Consider the following 18561-nt stretch of genomic DNA (forward strand, 5'->3'; position numbering starts at 1 on the left):
AGAGAGGGGGAATGATGGAGACAAAGATGGAGACCAAATTGCGACAAAGCAAGCTAAGGATGGGAATCAAGACGAGACAATGGAAAGGAAGAAGCATCCTATTCTAGAACTTTTTAATGACCCATTACACTTTAATGAAGGCTCAATTATAAAGGGTAGAGCTAAAAACATAAAAAGAAATGCTTAATGAGTTAATTGAAGATGTCATGACTAAGGTTGCACTTGAAGCTGATTTGGACAAGAGCGTCATGTAGCGAAGTCAACCTAATTTAAGTCTTAGATGAGCTAATTAGTAAGTTAAGTCTCATTTGTAGGTAATGGGAAATTTTTTAATGATGGATTAAACCTAAACTAGCTAAGTAGTCTAAGGTTTAAAATCTCAACCCGTGCCAAGTTTTTGGTCCTAGACTGGAACAATATGGTTTTGATATCGTATCGTGATGTGCCGATACGATTTCGGTATTTTTTATTTATTAGATAAATATGTTTATTATGTATAATTTAAAAATAAGTTGTACATTGATTTTATATAAATTCTCAATTATTAGACAACTTAATATGACTAGAAAAAATAATTAAATATAGTTTTTTTAAATAAAATTAATCTATCAATAACTTGGATTAAAATTGATGTATCATAATATGTTACCTTACTAATACCAAAAGTAGTGGCGTGAACTAGATGGAAGTATTGGTGCTTATAACAGTCTGCTTAGGTCAACTCTATAGTTCTGCAACACCCAGATTAAATAATCATCGCATGACATGCAATATTGATATTGATTTCTTCACATGTCCATCAATGCCCAATTATATAAATTAACTATTTATTCATTTAATTAATTATTAATTTAAATAATATAAATTTAAAATGGTAAAAAAAAATCAAAATATCAATTAAATAGTAAAAAAATAAAAACTAAATATATCAGAATATAAAGGATTTATTAGATTTTTTATTAGATTTTTTTAGAATTTTTAAAAATATATAAAATAGTAAAAAAAAACAGAATATTAATTAATAAAATTTATTTAATTTTAAATATATTTTTTATATATTTTGGGGGATAATTTAATTAGGGTTTATAAAAGTCTTTTCGAAATATCACACCTAAGTTGGGAAATGTTTCAATTAATTAAATCTTTGGTTTAACTTTCGATGAACAAAAACGCCTTGCGTACACGCAGCGCCGAAGGCATCCCACGACGAGTCCGGCGACACTGGAGACGTCTAACGAGGCATCCGATGCCGTCTTACGAGGCATCCGGCGACGTCCTACGAGATATTCGGCAGCGCCGTAGGCATCCCGCGACGCATTCAGCCACACCGGAGGGGTCTAGCGAGGCATCCGACGACATTCTGTGAGGCATTCGACAACGTCTTGTGAGGCGTCCGATAATGCAAGAGGCATTCGACGAGGCGCCCAGCACCGCCAGAGGCTTTCGACGACACTTCCAGCGGCACAGGAGGAGTCCCACAACATCTCTTACACCTCTGATACACCACCTCTGCTCGTTTAGGTCAAATTGAAATCATACATGTCCCGAGAATGGTCGCTGCCCTTGTTGTCGCCTCGCTGATGCCTTGCCGCTGCCTCCCCACTACTAATGATCGCTTGCCGCAGCTGCCTCCTATGTTATATAGCATATTTCCTTCCATCTCACGGCGCGCGATTCCTTCTGTCGCACGACGCGATGCGACTCCTTCTGTCGTGTGACGCGTGACACAAAATTATCCCGCCTCCTATACCAGTTTCGCTCCAGCGGTGGAACGATAAAAACCGTCTGTACCGGACGGCACAAGTAGTCTATCTAGGACTCTTCTAAATGGGCTTATTTTATGTCTTTTAGGATTTTCATGACACCTTATAGTTATAAATAGAGGGGGAAGGGGCAGCAACCACACATATATAGAATGTTTGTTTTCAATACAAAAGCATAGTGAGGCTCTCACTTATTGGTTTTTTATTAGACTACAACTTATCAAGACAATACTTGTGACGTTTATCTAACTTACCAGCCCAAATCCTTTAAATTGTGTTCTCTTCTATCTCATAGACCTTAAATTTGTGCTTTGCTAAATTCAGACTTTTCCTAGTTTTTATCTTCAATTTATTGTGGGTTCATGAGACATTATTCTCATCGGGTTTGCTTCGTCTAGGTAACTAAGTTCTCTCCAATAAAGGTGCAATAGACAGTTGAAGTGTAATCAAGCTATGCTTCTTGAACAAAATCCCTTTCCCTGGAGTTGCTAAAAATATCCTGTAGATTACTTAAAAATGTGCATTAGGGTTATGCATGAACTAGCTCACAACATTTACGACATAAGAGATGTCAAAAGGTGCCCTAGATAGGTAGATTAGTTAACCAAGTAATTTCTAATACATTTCTCTATCTATGATCATTTCATTTTCAACCTCATCTTGTGATTTAGATCTATATGAAGGTTATAGCTACCTTGCATGCCAACTTTCTTAGGTGACTTGAGTAAAGATCCATCACTCCTTATGAAGGGGATTGAGCAAGGATAAGGGTGTGCTAGAGGAAAGTAACAAGGTGAGATGAGAAAATTAGCTTCAGGTGGGGATGTTAGAGGTTTGATAGCGCATGCATGGAGGATCAAATGGCGTTGGAAGAACGGTGGACTAGGTTGAGAGGTGGTAGGAAGTGTAGGTGTGAGCCTCCTGCCAATCATCAAGTTGTTGAGCGATAGGGAATTCCAAAGGTGCCGACCCTCGAGATCTTCCTAATCATTGCATGAAAGCGATGAAGTATGGTCATGAATTTTCACGGCGTGCAAATCTCCTAGAGACGATGGTGATGGAGAGGGTGTCATGCATCATAAAAATGCATGGGAAGAGTTACTCAACAAAGAAGAGTATAGAATCATCCCTCCTTATGAAGGGGATCAAGCAAGGGTGTGGTAGAGAGCAACAAAGTGATGAGAAAATTACCAAGTGGGGATGTTATGATACAATTCTAATCCTTGCATAAAGAGTTTACGAGCAAAAGTCATGATTGTTATTAGTGATATAACCTTGCATAGAGCTCGTTGGAAGATATAATTCATATAGACAGCCCTAACAACTTGATCATTATAACAAACTACATGTTTATGAATATATATATGACTAGGTAAGTGATTATAAAATTTCAAGATATGTATGATTATATGAGATTATTTCAAATATTTTATTTTTCTTTAGGTAACCTATTTACATAGGCATTGCAGCAATAATAGCTATCAAAGATGGTCCATTTCAACACCATTGGATGTAATGTATTACTAGTGAAAGTACAGGTTTTGGCGGTTATAGGATGTAACATTTTTACTATCGTGCAACAATTTTCAACAATTTTAATTCCAACATGTTGGCAATATTTTTCTTGGTCATACATTACTATCTGCAATTTTATGGACTTCTAAAACAACACTATCACTACAAATGCCAGCATATTACAGTGTTTAGTCTATCACCTTATTCAAATAATCCAAAAAAAAATCATTATTAGTGGATCTAAACATAATGTTTGAAATTTACTTCCCAATACATGCATGAGTATAAGTGACAAGGACTATTTATTTGCTTTTCTTAAAAATTTTCATGGAAATTTATTTCACCATACATGCATGACTATAGGTGGATGGAAATTTATTTGCTTCTCTGATTCAAATGATCACACACGAGTAGATGAGCCACAAAGATAGGATGTTAGGTAAATGTGCAAGGTAGATGTGTAGATACACGAAGATAGATAAAATAAGAAATAAGAACATTAGAGAAAAAAAACCAAAATTGTGTCTATTGAGAAAAAACACCAAGAGATGCATTTAAGATAATATGAATATGGACTTAGGCGACCAATAATACCCCAATTAGGCAACGTGAAACCTTGACAGATATGCACATTAATTGATGAAGAGGAAGACAAAAAAAACTTAGTAACCATAAATATGATAAAATTCATTTAAATATAAATAAGGATAGAGTAGGGGATCGAGCCCAATACTATAGGATGATTCATTTAGTCAATCTCACTTAGTTGGATAAAGGCTTGGTTGTTGTTATATACATGCACAAGTATAAATGACAAGGGCCATTTATTTGCTTCTCTTCGGATTCTTCATGGAATCGTTTCCTTTATTTCATATCTTTAGAAGGATTTATTAGGCTAATTTTAGCAAATAAACAATCATGTAGAAGATGATTGAACTAAACTTTTTAGCATTTCAAGAAACTAAGAATATGTTGAGTTGGTAATATAATTGAAATACCTTCTCGATAGAATTAAGTAAATCAATTCAACATGTAGGAAATATGTAATGTAATAAAATACATGGCACGAAAAGAAGAACTAAAAATTTTCTCATGGTGTAAAATAAGTAGCGATCCACAAAGCTACCAGAATTTATTATCCCAGTGCATGAACTCCCATAAATGTGGGTCTGAAATTGGCATGGGATGAATTGTCTCTCACAAGAAAAGTTCTAGAACTCTGGTGTATGATATGCACCATCAAGTCAACACATAAATAAGTCACAAAAGAAAATCTCACATGGAAAGTATTTCGTAATACAGATATAAGCAAAGATGGAAGTGGAATATTCCATAGAAAAAGAGCACAAACCTTCTTCAACTGAGGAAGGATTTCTCCACCAGAAAATAAATCCACAATAATTCCTATATGGCAACATGAAACAATAGGATTACAATTATTAACAAGCAATACATGCATGTTAAAAAGTTGCAAAAGCATACACTTGCTATAGTTCTGAATATGGTATTTGGATATCATCATTTGGACTTAACTAACTTTAATATGACAAAGACTAATGCAGACTTCTGTTTAATCATGACCATTACATTATGTTGCAATATTGATTTGAGTGTTCCAGAATTGATCCATTAAATTCCACATAACGATTAGTTTTAATCACAAGATTTAAGTCTTTGTTGATTTAGCAACTAATTTAAATAACATGTAATTCATTCCAGAATGACTTAAGTCATACTTTTATTTTTTATTATAAAAATGAAATACTTATGAAATTATTAGCTTCGTTGGATTCTGGACCAAATGCATGACCTCATTTTTGTTGAGGCATACATTACAGTTATTGAATGAGGTATGCACTAGAATATCAGATATGGATGATATATTACGAGATTAATGTATTAGAAAACAGTTGAAACTTTTTATATATAATACCATACTGCAAGAGGTTCTAAGATCATAAAATCTGGTCTACGCATTTCCTAAATGGTTATTTTCTTTTGTTAAGAAAATGATACTGATGATTCATATTTGTTTATCTTTGCATCTCAAACCTTGCTAGAGTTTTGGTCTTATAAGAAACAATATAGTTTTGCTCTGTATCATGTATCATGTTGTCATATGCTTTGATTCTTAATTAATTGAATAATATTTAATGAGATGATTAATTTTTAGTATAAGTTGTACTTTTTGATTAATTTTTTATATAATTAATTGTTAATTTAATAATTATTTAGATTGTTGATAGGTGTTTATTTGATTCATTAATTCAACTCAGTTTTTAGAGTAAAAAATGTTATAATCTATTAACTTTGTTTTTTAGTTATTCATAAATTATATAATTCTTTCATTTTATAATGATTTACACTTATAATCTAATCAATTTTTACAAATAAAACACTCAAATGAGCAAAAAAAAAAAAACAAAGGCATTTCTAGGTCATCTATAACTATGATATATTTTGCTTTTGAATTATGCAACATTAGAGCACTTTTAAATTTAAAAACACGAAAAACTTTTACTATTGAAGATGTAATTTTATTTGAAATGAACATAACTAATTGATAAGAAATTTGAGCATTATGTATCCCTTTAATGCTTGTATTTTGTTTGCTAAAGCCTAAAGACAAGTTTTGGATAACAACTAAGCTTTATCCCACTAAGTAGGGTTGGCTATATCGATCCTTCTACGTCATTGGGCTCTATCCCTTACTATATCATCAACAACAACAACAACAACCAAGCCTTTTCCCACTAGGTGGGGTCGGCTGTATGAATCCTTTTACGCCATTGAGCTCTATCTCCTATTATATCATCATCTATATTTAAATATATTTTATCTTGTTTTATTGTTGCTAATCAAGTCTTTTTTGGTCTTCCTCTTCCTCGTTTGATATGCATATTTATCATAGTTTCACATCGCCTAACTGGAGCATTTATTGGTCGTCTAAGTACATGTCCGTACCATCTTAAACGTGTCTCTCGGAGTTTTCCCTCAATAGATGCAACTCCGACTTTCTCTCTAATGCTCTCATTTCTTATTTTGTCCATCTTTGTATGTCCACACATCCACCTTAACATCCTCATCTCTGCAACTCTCATCTTCTACTCGTGTGCTCGAGTCATAGCCCAACATTCAGCTCCATATAACATAGCAGCTCTAACTGCGGTTTTATAGAACTTACCTTGAAGTTTAAGAGGTACTTTACGGTCACATAAAACACTCGACGCTCCCCTCCATTTCACCCATCCTGCTTGTATTCTATGTAAGACATCTTTCTCAATCCCTCCATCATTTTATAAAAATGATCCTAAATATTTAAATCTCTCGATTCCGGACAACTCGTCCTCTCCTATATTAACAATTGTTTCATTACTTCTAATATTGCTGAACTTAAATTCCATATATTCTGTCTTTAATCTACTAAGCTTAAAACCTTTCTCTTCTAGTGTTCCCCTCCAAGATTCTAGCTTAGCATTTACTCCTTCACGTGTTTCATCTACCAAAATAATATTATCTGCAAACAACATACACCACGGTACTGTGTCTTGAATGTGCGCAGTGAGTTCATCCATAATTAGTGTAAAAAGATAGGGACTTAGAGCTGATCCTTGATGTAACCCTATCTTTATTGGAAATGCTTCAATTACTTCGCCTGAACATCCTCGTACATATCCTTAATTAGTTCAATATATATTACGCTAACACCTCTCTTTTCTAAAATTGCCATATAATTTCTCTTGGGACTCTATCATACGCTTTTTCTAAGTCAATGAATACCATGTGTAGATCTTGTTTTTGCCCGATATTTTTAATTAATTGTCTAAGAAGATGATAGTTTACGATCACAAAAAACATCTAACACTCTCTCTATCACAAAGAACATCTCCTTAATCTTTTTCTATTACTTTTTCCCAAAGTTTCATAGTATGACTCATTAGTTTAATGACCCTATAGTTTGCACAATTTTAGACGTCTCCTTTATTCTTATAAGGGAACTAGAGTACTTATCCTCCACTGATTTTTTTTTTTTTTTCGCTTTCAATATCATATTAAATAATTTTGTAAGTCATTCAATACACTGCCTTCCTAAGCACTTCCAACTCTATCGGAATATCAATCGGTCCAACGCTTTTTCATTACGCATCCCATTTAAAGTTTGTTTTATTTCTGAAGTTTGAATTCTACGATAAAAATTAAAATTTATGCTCATTTGACCTAATTAAATTACCCAAAGTGGTCTCCTAACCTTCATTAAAAAGTTGATGACAATACCTCTTCTATCTCTCTTTTATTTCATCATCAATCACTAGTATCACATTGCATTCATCTTTAATACATTTGATTTGAGTAAGATTTCTTGTCTTCCTATCTCTCGCTTTAGTTATTTTATAAATGTCTCTTTCCCCTTCTTTTGTATCCAATTTTCGATATAAGCGTTCAAAAGTTTCATTTTTGCTTCACCACTTTCTTAGCTTCTTTCTTGGCTATTGTATATTTTTTAAAGTTTTCCTCATTCTTACAAATATATAATTCCTTATACACAGTTTATTTTTCCTTCACCTTCTCCTTCTCCTGTACTTTCTCGTTGCACCACTGAGATTCTCTACTTGGTGGTGAGAGTTATTTTGAATCACCAAGTTCTCTCTTAGCCACCATTTTTAAATTTAATGTCATCTTATCCCATGTCGTATTAGAGTCGTATATATTTCACTAAATGCTTGTGCTCCTATCTTCTCCTTAATATACTTTATTTTCCTTCCTTTAACTTCCACCACTTAATTCTATGAATTGTATATATTTTCTTTCTATTGATACTATGTTTAAGGCGTATATCCAACACTACTACCCTATGTTGGGTAGTTAAGCTTTCTCCAGGGATGACTTTGCAATCTTTACAAATCTTTCTATCCTTCTTCCTAACCATAAGAAAGTTAATTTGCGATTTATTATTCCCATTTTTGAATGTGAATAATAAGGTCATATGCTATCGCAAAATCTAATATAGTTTTCCCTTCCTCATTCCTCGTTCCAAACCCATAGCTCCCATGTACTCTCTCATATTCCTCATTTTTCACTCCGACATGCCCATTTAGATCACCTCCTATTAAAATCCTTTCATTTGGTGAAATATTTTGTAATATTTCATCTAAGTCCTCCCAAAACCTTAATTTGGTAACTTCATCTAATCCTACTTGTGGTGCATATACGCTAATTATGTTCATAGTTTCTTTCGCCACTATTATCTTAAGGGCTATAATTCTATCCCCTTTTCTAACTACTCCTACAACTTCATCCTTTAACAAACTATCTACAATAATACCCACTCTATTTCTTGTTTTACTCTTTCCAGTGTACCATAACTTAAAACCCGAGTTCTCTATCATCTTTGCCTTCTCACCTGTCCATTTTGTCTCTTGTACACACAAAATATTAATTTTTCTCCTAATCATCATATCTACTACCTCCATTGATTTACCAGTGAGAGTTCCTATGTTCCATGTTCCAAATCTTAGATTATTAGTTTTCCTATCATATTTGTTTTTATCTAACCTATGGTGTGAGAACTCTTGCCTATTTAACACTACACCCAAGTTCTCATGGAGATGTAGCGGTCCTTGCTGAGACGTTACAGTCGGACCCTGTAACGCGAACTCTTGCATATTTATCACTACACCCGAGTTCTGGAGATGTAGCGGTCCTTGCCGAGATGTTACAGTCGGACCCTGCAACGCGTTCCTTCCAGGGAACAACCTAGCATTAGCACAATAGTTTAATGGATTCATTCATGAAATATTTGTCATAGTTTGACGCTGGCTGGCAACCTAACGCAACCTTCCTCCTTTATCCGGGCTTGGGACCGGCCATGACCGGTCATCATGGGCGGAGTTATCCCTTACTATATCATCATTTATATTTAATTAAATTTTATCTTATTTTATCATTGTTAACCAAGTATTTTTTGTCTTTCTCTTCCTCGTTTGATATGCACATTTATCATAATTCCACATCACCTAACTAGAGCATTTATTGATCATCTAAGTACATGTTTATATCATCTTAAATGTATCTCCTGTTGTTTTTTCTCAATAGGAACAATCCCAACTCTCTCTAATATTTTTTATTTTTTTATCCTTTTCATCCTTGTATGTCCGCACATCCACCTTAACATCCACATCTATGCAACTTTCATCTTCTACTCATATGCTCGAGTAATAGTCTTGCATTCAATTCCATATAACGTAGCAGACATAACCGTCATTTTGTAAAACTGTTGTTTAAGTATTAAAGGTACTTTACAATCATAAAGAACATCTGACGCTCTCCTTATAATCCCTCAATCCTTTTTCAAAAATGATCATAAATACTTAAAGCTCTCAATAACAAATAACTCATCATCTTCTAAATTAACAATTGTCTCATTATGTCTAACATTGCTAAATTTAAATTTCATATATTTTATCTTTTACTAAATCTAAAACTTTTCACTTTTAGCATTTTCCACTAAGATTCGAATTTAGTATTTACTCTTCACATGTCTCATCTACCAAAATAATATTATCTACAAACAACATACATCACGGTACTATATCTTTTATATGTCCAGTTTGTCCATGATTAGTATAAAAATATAGGGACTTAGAGTTAATCCATAATGCAACCCTATTTTTATGGGAAACACTTAGATTAATCCACATGGAGTCTTCAATGTTCTCATTACATCCTCATATATATTTTAATTAATTCAATATACATTATGCTAATACCTTTCTTTTCTAGAATTTTTTATAAAATTTTCCTTGGGGCTCTATCTTAAAATTTTTTCTATGTTGACGAATACTATGTAAGTCTTGCTTCTGTTCCTGATAATTCTTAAATAGTTGTCTGACCTTCCATGGAATTTTTCATATAATTTCTCATGGGACTCTATCATAGGATTTTTCTAGGTCAACGAATACCATGTGTAAATCTTACTTCTATTTCCGATACTTTTCAATTAGTTGCTAGATAAGATATATAATTTCTATTGTCGAACTTTCATGAAATTCTTCTTATAATTTTCTTTGGTACTATATTTTTTTAAGGTTGATGAATACCATTGTAAGTCTTACTTCGGTTCCTGATACACTAAAAAAAGACGAGATTGCCAACGAATTTTTTCCATCCAAAATGAGTTTGACCAGTAAACATTTAGAATTATCAGCCAAAATAAATTTCAGCAAGTAAATAATTACGAATCACCTTATTTCATTGTTTTAAATTTGTCCAATAATTTTAAATTTTTTATAGATCAAAATTTGATTTTGCCTAGTAATTAAAAATATTTATAGGTCATACTTACTAGTAATTAATTTTTATTTATACTTTCAAAATTTAGACATGAGAGAGATTTTTATGTATAATAAAATATATTCAAAATTACATTGGATTGTTTATCTTTGAATTTTATTCTTTCTCCATCTTTCTTCTCCTTCATCGTCATTTTTATACTGTTATTGTCGTGCTTTAGCCAAATATTTTTGATCAAATAAATTTAATTGATAATTTATCGAAGTTAAAATTGATAAATAAAAATTTTAAAAAAAACTGTTAAAGTGTATATTAACTAGTATTAATAATTTATCACTAATTATCAAACTTAACTAATATTTTTTTACCGTTTACTAGCTAATTTTAACTTTATTTAGTTAACTAAAAATATTTATTAACCAAATATATTATTTTTAAACAAATTATGCTTGAAAGTCGAGTAGAATTTTTTTTATTTTTAAAATTTTATTAATAAAATTTGATAAAAATACCATAAAAATTTAATTGATAATTTTAATAAATAAAATTAAATATCATTAACAATATTTTATGGATGATTATATTAAATTTTACCAAGTAAAAGTTTAAATGAATTAATATTTGCTGTAATTTTTTCACTTCTTCGCCTACAACCCTTTCATTCCCTTTCTTTTCGCCTAAAATATAATAAAAAATTATATTAATTTTGGATTCTAAAAATTTAAAAATATCATAATGAATGAAAATAATTGTGTTAATTAATTTTCGCCTAAATTAATTTTGTCACTGTGTTAATTTTTTAAAAATAAAAAATATCATAAGATTTGACAAAATTGTTAACAAAAATAATTGATCAGTAATTATAATAAATGAAAATTTATATTTCATTCATAATGATCAATATTTATATTTACTTTTACCAATAAAAAATTTAAAAATATCATTTAAAATTTATTTTGATGAAATATTTTTTATAAAATTTTGACTACTTGAAATTTTATTTTTTAAAGTTTTATGATAAAGTTTAATAAGATTATCGATAAAAATTTAGTAGATAATTATTATAATAAATAAATTAATTTTTAGCCACTAATTATATTATGAAACCTTAATTTGATTTATATCAGTTTTCTTTCTTTTTCTATTTTTATTTTCGTTAAGTTTTTTCTTTAATTTTATTTATACCAATTTTCTTTCTTTTTCCTATTTTTATTTTCGTTAAACTTTTTTCATTAATTTTATTTATACCAATTTTCTTTCTTTTCCTATTTTTAATTTCCTTAAATTTTTTCCCTTAATTTTATTTGTCCCCTAAACCTACACGCAACTTTCGTGCAACGCAAAACCTCATCTCATTCCGAAAACCCTTCGTCTTCCACTATTTAGTGTCAAGCCTATATCCTATGTTGTTAGAGGCGCGAGGCGCACCAAGGCGCAAAGGGCTCATAGAGCCCAAGGCGCGAGGCGCGCCTGAGGCGCGCGCCTCTTGAACATGAGGTTGATGACTACTAAACTATTCACACACTCATATAATATGTCAAATATGATAACTATTAATATTCCACACACATCAATATCAAATACGACAAGCAAAACAGCACCATGATAAAATTAATAAAAGTTTTAAACTTTCAAGTTTCAATTTTCTAATTTAAACTAACAAAGTTCATCAAAACAAGCGTATTAAGTCAAATTAATCATCAAGCTCAAGATCATCCTCATTGTATTCTTCTTCTTCTTTATCTTCATCTTCTTCAAATTCAATTTCTTCTTTTTCTTCTTCTTCTTCTTCTTCTTCATCTAAAGTCTTAGAGATGAGTGTCTCATAGAGGAAGATGTATTTCCCTTCTCAACTTGTTTAGGTCTAGCATGTGAACTAGAGGTCATGGATGCAATATTTTTTCCTCTAGTACAATATTCAGGCTCTTCAGCTCCACTAGCCCTAACAACGACATCCCATGTCAAGTCATCACCTTCAAAAACCAACTCATCTTCTTCATTATCTCTTTCTCCATCCATTCTACCCATCAACCATTCATTACTATCATCAATATCTGTCAAGGTCAATCTTATCACGTGCGTCATACCGAAGTTTTAAGGCACGATTGTATTTCACAAATATCAAATCATTTAAGTGTTGCTGAGCTAGCCTATTCCTTTTTTTGCTGTGAATCTACAAAATATCAAAAATCACAATAAGTATAATAAAATAACAAAGAATATTTTCTACTTATAAAAGTAACATACTAATAGTATTAAACATTTATATTTATTACATACCTGCTCGAATACACTCCAATTGCGCTCACAACCAAAAGCACTACAAGTGAGGCTAAGCACTTTAATAGCAAACTTTTGCAATTCTGAGGTATTTGCTCCGTAGCATTCCCATCATTCTGTTGGAGATAATGCTCTTCTATTGTCTAATTGCCACATTCCTCCCAAATAGTCCTTCTGCCTTTCGATATATAGAGAGCTGGGCAGTGATTTTATCTTTGCTCGGCAGTGTTTGAAACCAATCTCTCTATAGTTTCAAACAAATCATTCACCACTTCTCCGCAGATATTTGAATCTGTGTATGAATAAAAATATTCTGGATTCAAATAATGTTCTACAGCATGCAGAGGCCGATGAAGTTGGCATTCCCATATCTTATCAATGATCTCAAACACTTCTTTGTATTTCTCTTCTTTCTCCTTAAAGGTCTTCATAATTGTTTCTTTTGCCCTATCCATAGCCTCATAAATATAGCCCATTGCAGGTTTTCTTTCACCATCAACCAGTCTCAGAACACGAACTAAAGGGCCATATATCTTTAAAATATGCACAATACTGCTCCAAAATCTAAGTGTTATGATGATTTTAGCTACTTTCTTCCCCGCCGCTTCTTTTGCCCATTTACTCTCTGTCCAATCCTTTGAAATGAAGATTTTTCTTAAATTTTGCTTCTGTAGGTGCATCCTTTCAAGAGTGAGAAAAGCAGTAGCAAATCTTGTGGCACCCGCCCGACAAAGCTCTTTTTGTCTTGTGAATTGTCTCAACATATTTATCATACCGGGGCGAACGTAAATGTAAGCATTCACACTCATTGCCTTTTGCGATTTACTTTAAAATCAGGTAATTTCCCAATATCTTCTAAGATCAAGTCAACACAGTGAGCAGCACAAGGAGTCCAATACAAGTGTGGCCTTTTTGCTTCTAATAATTTTCCTATAAAAGAAGTTATAAAACTAGATAATTTTAACATATATAAGAAAAAGCATAATGATAAGAAAAAATTAAATAAATTCTTACTAGCAAGCACATTGTTATTTGCACTATCCGTAACAACTTGAATAACATTAACTTCTCCTACACGCTCCACAAATCGATCAAGCAACTGAAATATTTTCTCTCCAGTTTTTGCATAATCAGAAGCATCAACCGATTCAATGAAAACTGAACTTTTAGGAGAATTCACTAAAAAATTAATCAATGTCCTCTGTCTTTTGTCTGTCCACCCATCTGCCATCAAACTACAATCATACTTTACTCATTCTGTTTCACACAACTTAATGTAATTATTAGTCACACTATCAACAATCTTTTTTAGAAAAGGAACCCGCACCTCATGATAACTAGGTCCTTTTAGACCTACACCATATTGGTCAACCAAGTTCAACATCCATTTGAAGCTTGAATAGTTAACGGCATTAAAAGGAATTGCCGCATCATACATCCACTCAGTTATAGTCATACAAGTTTTTTCCCTCAATTCTTTCTTGTATGCCTCATTTATCGTAGTTTGCCTCTCTTTACCCTTTCTACTTTCAATATTTTTTTGCACATTAGGAGCAAAATACGTATCCATTGGACCTATTTGTCTTGGCCTTTTTTGCATATTCACTGATCTAAAACTTGTACTTGTACTTGTACTTATAGGCGGTACAGCTTTAGCTCCAATATCATCCATATCAATATCATCACCAAGAGGATCTACATCCTCAAAGTCTAATGTCGCAAGTTTAGAAAGATTGCCTTTCTCTGCCTTTTTTTCCATGAAATTTTTTATTTCTTCACGTACATGAGACGGACATTTTTTGCAAGTCGTAGTATTTCGAAACCCCCCAACAAGATGTTGTTTTGCACGATAGATACCTCCTTTTGTAACTTTTTGACAAAAGTTACAAATCAAATCATTTTTGTTATTCAGATTAACTCTTTGAAAATAATTCCATGCCAGATCTTTTGATATATATGTTGGAGTATCACTACTACCTTCCATTATAATTGAACAAGAAAATAACCTAAAAAATTAAAAACAAAATAAAAAAATATTTTAATGAATTAATGGAATGGTAAACTACTGTACCTCGCATCAACAATAATAGAAAAGTACTGTACCACTGGTACCACTACCAACAATAGAAAAATAGGAAAAGAAAAAGGAAAACAGGGGGAAAAAGGAAAAAAGCAGGACCAACAACAAAATAAAAAACTGGAAAACAAAACAGGAAAGGGAAAAAAACGAAGCTATCCAGTTTTTTACAGTACCAACAACAGAAAACAAAAAAAAAAAAAGAAAAACAGGAAAAAAAACGGGACATCATCACAGCAACAACAGTTTTGTTGTCAACAAAAAGGGAAAAAAAAAGAAAACAGAGGAAGAAGATATAACAGAGAGAAGTTGCAGTTTTGCTGTCAACAAGAAGGGAAAAAAATAAGAAAACAGAGGAAGCAGATATAACTGAGAAAAGAAAAGAAGGTGATGAAAAAACGCCTCAGGCGCGCCTAACGGTCTTACATCTGCTTGTCACTGGTCTACAATTATTAAAGTGGATAAAAAAATATAGATATAAGATTTTTCAAATTTTAGAATGTAAAAATATTATATAAATTAGATTTTTTTAATATGATAATTAAATTTATTTAATATTATAAGTGTAAATTTCTAAAAATTGAAATTCGACTCATGTAAATTTAAAATTTTCATATTCAAGATTTTTTTGATAAAAAGAAATTCAAAATTAAAAAAAGTTTATACCTTCAAATTGAATTGGATAAAGGTTTTTAAAATATCTATTATAATCCTTATGTATCTTTAATGATATCTAGATGAAGTGAATTAAAAATAAATAAATAAAAACTTATTTTCTTAACTTAATCAAATCAATTTAATTTAATTATAGTGTTATGTTGAACTCTAACAAATCCTTAATACTCAAACCGAAGAGCTAAGAGAAGATTTATAAGAGGGGGAAAAGCTTAATGATACTAAATAAAAAAATAGTAAATCTTGACTAATATTAGATACTAAATTTTCTTATTTACATTTTAACTTATTTTTAAAACATTTTAGATTTTGATTAAGCTAAATTGAATTAATATTTGAAGTTTTAAGGGTTGAGTGTAGGTCAGTTTAGTGATAAGAAGAGCTCATTGAGTAGGAATGGTGATTCGTCAAGTGAATTTGAACAAGTCTCAATTTGAATTTATTTTGAATAGTTTAAAAATGAATTAAGTTTATATATGTTGGATAATCTAGTTCAATCATACTTAATTAGGTTTGTGGTATGTTAGAATTTTTTTAATTTCTCTCTTATCTCTCCATGCCCTTCTCTTTCCACATGCATACTTGTCATCGCTCACCTATTGCTCGTCTCTCTAATACTCTCCTCCCCTCTTCTGTCTCTCCCTGAGTCCCTCTTCTGTCCCTCTCTATTTCACATTATGCGTGGTCATTGCCAAAGAAGCCTTGTTGTTAGTCAACTAGCAAAATGGTAAATGTTGCCCATGGCGACCAACACGGTCAGATATTTCAACCTTTGACTAGATTAAAAAATAGTAAAGTTTATATATGTTGGATAGTCCTGTTTAATCATATTTAATAGATTAGTGATACTTTCAAACAGTTAGGAATTTTTAATTTCTCTCTTATCTCTCAATACACTTTTCTTTCTACCCGAAACCTCACACATCATCACTTGTTTATTGCTTGTCCCTCTAATACTCCTCTCCTTCTCCCTCTCCTCTTTTCTCTCCCATGGCTTCTCTTCTCTCTTGTTGCTCATCCCTTTAATACTCCTCTCCTTCTCCCCTCTCCTCTTTTCCCTCCCTCGGTCTCTCTTCTTCCCTCTTTATTTCTTGTCATGTGCTGCTATGCCAAACTGGTCTCGCTATCAGTTGGCTGACAAGTCATATGGTAAATTCCACTTGTAGAGCCCAACAAGACTCAACATTCTGTCCTTACTTTCTATAGTAAGTTATAAATGAATGTTCAAGTGCATGGAACATATATAATCTAATGTCATAAGTCTCAACCATATAAAGTCATGATTATATTCTCGTGTTATGTATTCAGAATATTATAGTATGCCAATATAATTTAAGTGCTTTTGTTGCAAACTATTGTGAATATCTTAATTGCTTTGCACTGATAAGTCAAATTTCATTGCCAATATAAGTCACTAGATCTTGAAGGAAGGTTATCACTAGGAAAGTATAGTCACTAGAAAAATAAAATAAGTATCTCAAACTAATTATTGATTACTAATTCCAAAATGATTATTATGCATTAGAAAAAAAAATCATAAAATCTTCGATCCCTATAGCTTCTAAATGAGATCATCTCCATAATTTGAATGCAGGCGCTCACAAAGAAAGCTAATAGTGTCATTTTGACTCCTAGGTAAATGTGGGCACAGCAATAAATACAAGTGTTCACAGAGATGGCTAGTGGTGTAGTTTGATCAGCGCAAACTAGTGGGCATGCAGAGACACTTGCAGAAGACATGACCTTAAGTTTAGGAGACGAGACAAGCTTATAGCATGCTTACATTAAGTGAAGGTAGAGGAATTTTAATAATAACCTTGACCCAATTGAGCCCATCCAGATTGGTTCAAGCTAATTCATTCATATCATGTTTAATCATAAAAGCTCCAATTTAAGCCCAAGACAAAATTAAATTGATGCACGCCACAACCTAATCCCATTCTTAAACATCAAATGTAACCCTAAATGAACCCCAAATCTAATTGAAAAAATCATCAAATCCCAACACAACCTGCCTCAGTTGTAAAACAATTAATTCAACATTAAAAGCATTTAAGATATATCTAATTATCCTCAATCAACCCCTCTATATCCTAATTATATCTATTGAAGTGTAAATATACTTTGGAGTATAACATCTCTTCATCATGATCATGTGCTAGTCTGCACTTTCTAGAGTGCTAAAGGTATTAGAATTATCAAAAAGCATAGCCTCCTATGACAAGGAAATGTAGGAAAGGCTCCTGGGGTAAAGCTTCCCCAAGTACCTAGATACTTCCTAAACTTTTTCACATGTTTTCTCCAATATTGGGCAAAAGAACTCTGACTCCAAATAAGATATTTTTTTAGAAACTATTACTATAATCATTGTTTATATTTTTAACAATTAATTTATAAATTTAAACCTTTCTTAACCTCTTTCTTTCCTTTCAAATAATCAAAAACTTTTCCTTTTTATTAAGTCATAAACTAGGGAAATCTTTCCCTATTTCTCTCCTCCAAATTTTTCTACCACATTAGTGTCCCTAGCTATTTCCCTTTTCTATAAGAAACTAAGTCCAATACTCTATTTTCCTTTGAAGGAAAATTATCTTGAAGGACAGATTAGGGTAAGAAAAAGAAAGAATTACATGAGAGTCAAGATAATTTCCTTTGTTAATCTACCTGAAATCAAGCAAAAATTTCTTTCCTTTGAGCAAAGAAAAAAAAAATCCCATGTGCCTCGTCAGTCTAGACCAAGAAGCTCACTGAGCTAATAGTCAAGAGTCACAACCTAGTTGTGTGTAGCAACCTTGTGACTGTGCGTGGTAGCCTCACGACCAAGAGTGGCAGCCTCACAACTGCAAGTGGTGACCTTGCAACTGCAAATGGTGGCCTTGCAGCTACAAGTGGCCATGCGACTCACAGCCAAGCCACGTGGCTATGAGTTGCCACCACGCGACCTCGTGGTTGCGAGTCACA

The 18561-nt window shown here is 32.2% G+C and overlaps 1 protein-coding gene across 2 annotated transcripts in view; it reads right to left on the bottom strand.

Annotated features, from left to right (window-relative positions):
- The window catches only part of LOC121981442, a 51752-nt gene that overhangs the window by 11111 nt on the left and 22080 nt on the right, over nt 1-18561 (bottom strand). For both annotated transcript variants that reach the window (XM_042533962.1, XM_042533963.1), the window contains one exon: nt 4630-4682. In XM_042533962.1, the coding sequence (XP_042389896.1) occupies nt 4630-4682 (53 nt within the window). The remainder of the gene's footprint in view (nt 1-4629; nt 4683-18561) is intronic.

The sequence above is a fragment of the Zingiber officinale genome, chromosome 5A, assembly GCF_018446385.1.
Source record: "Zingiber officinale cultivar Zhangliang chromosome 5A, Zo_v1.1, whole genome shotgun sequence".
NCBI classification, from domain to species: domain Eukaryota; kingdom Viridiplantae; phylum Streptophyta; class Magnoliopsida; order Zingiberales; family Zingiberaceae; genus Zingiber; species Zingiber officinale.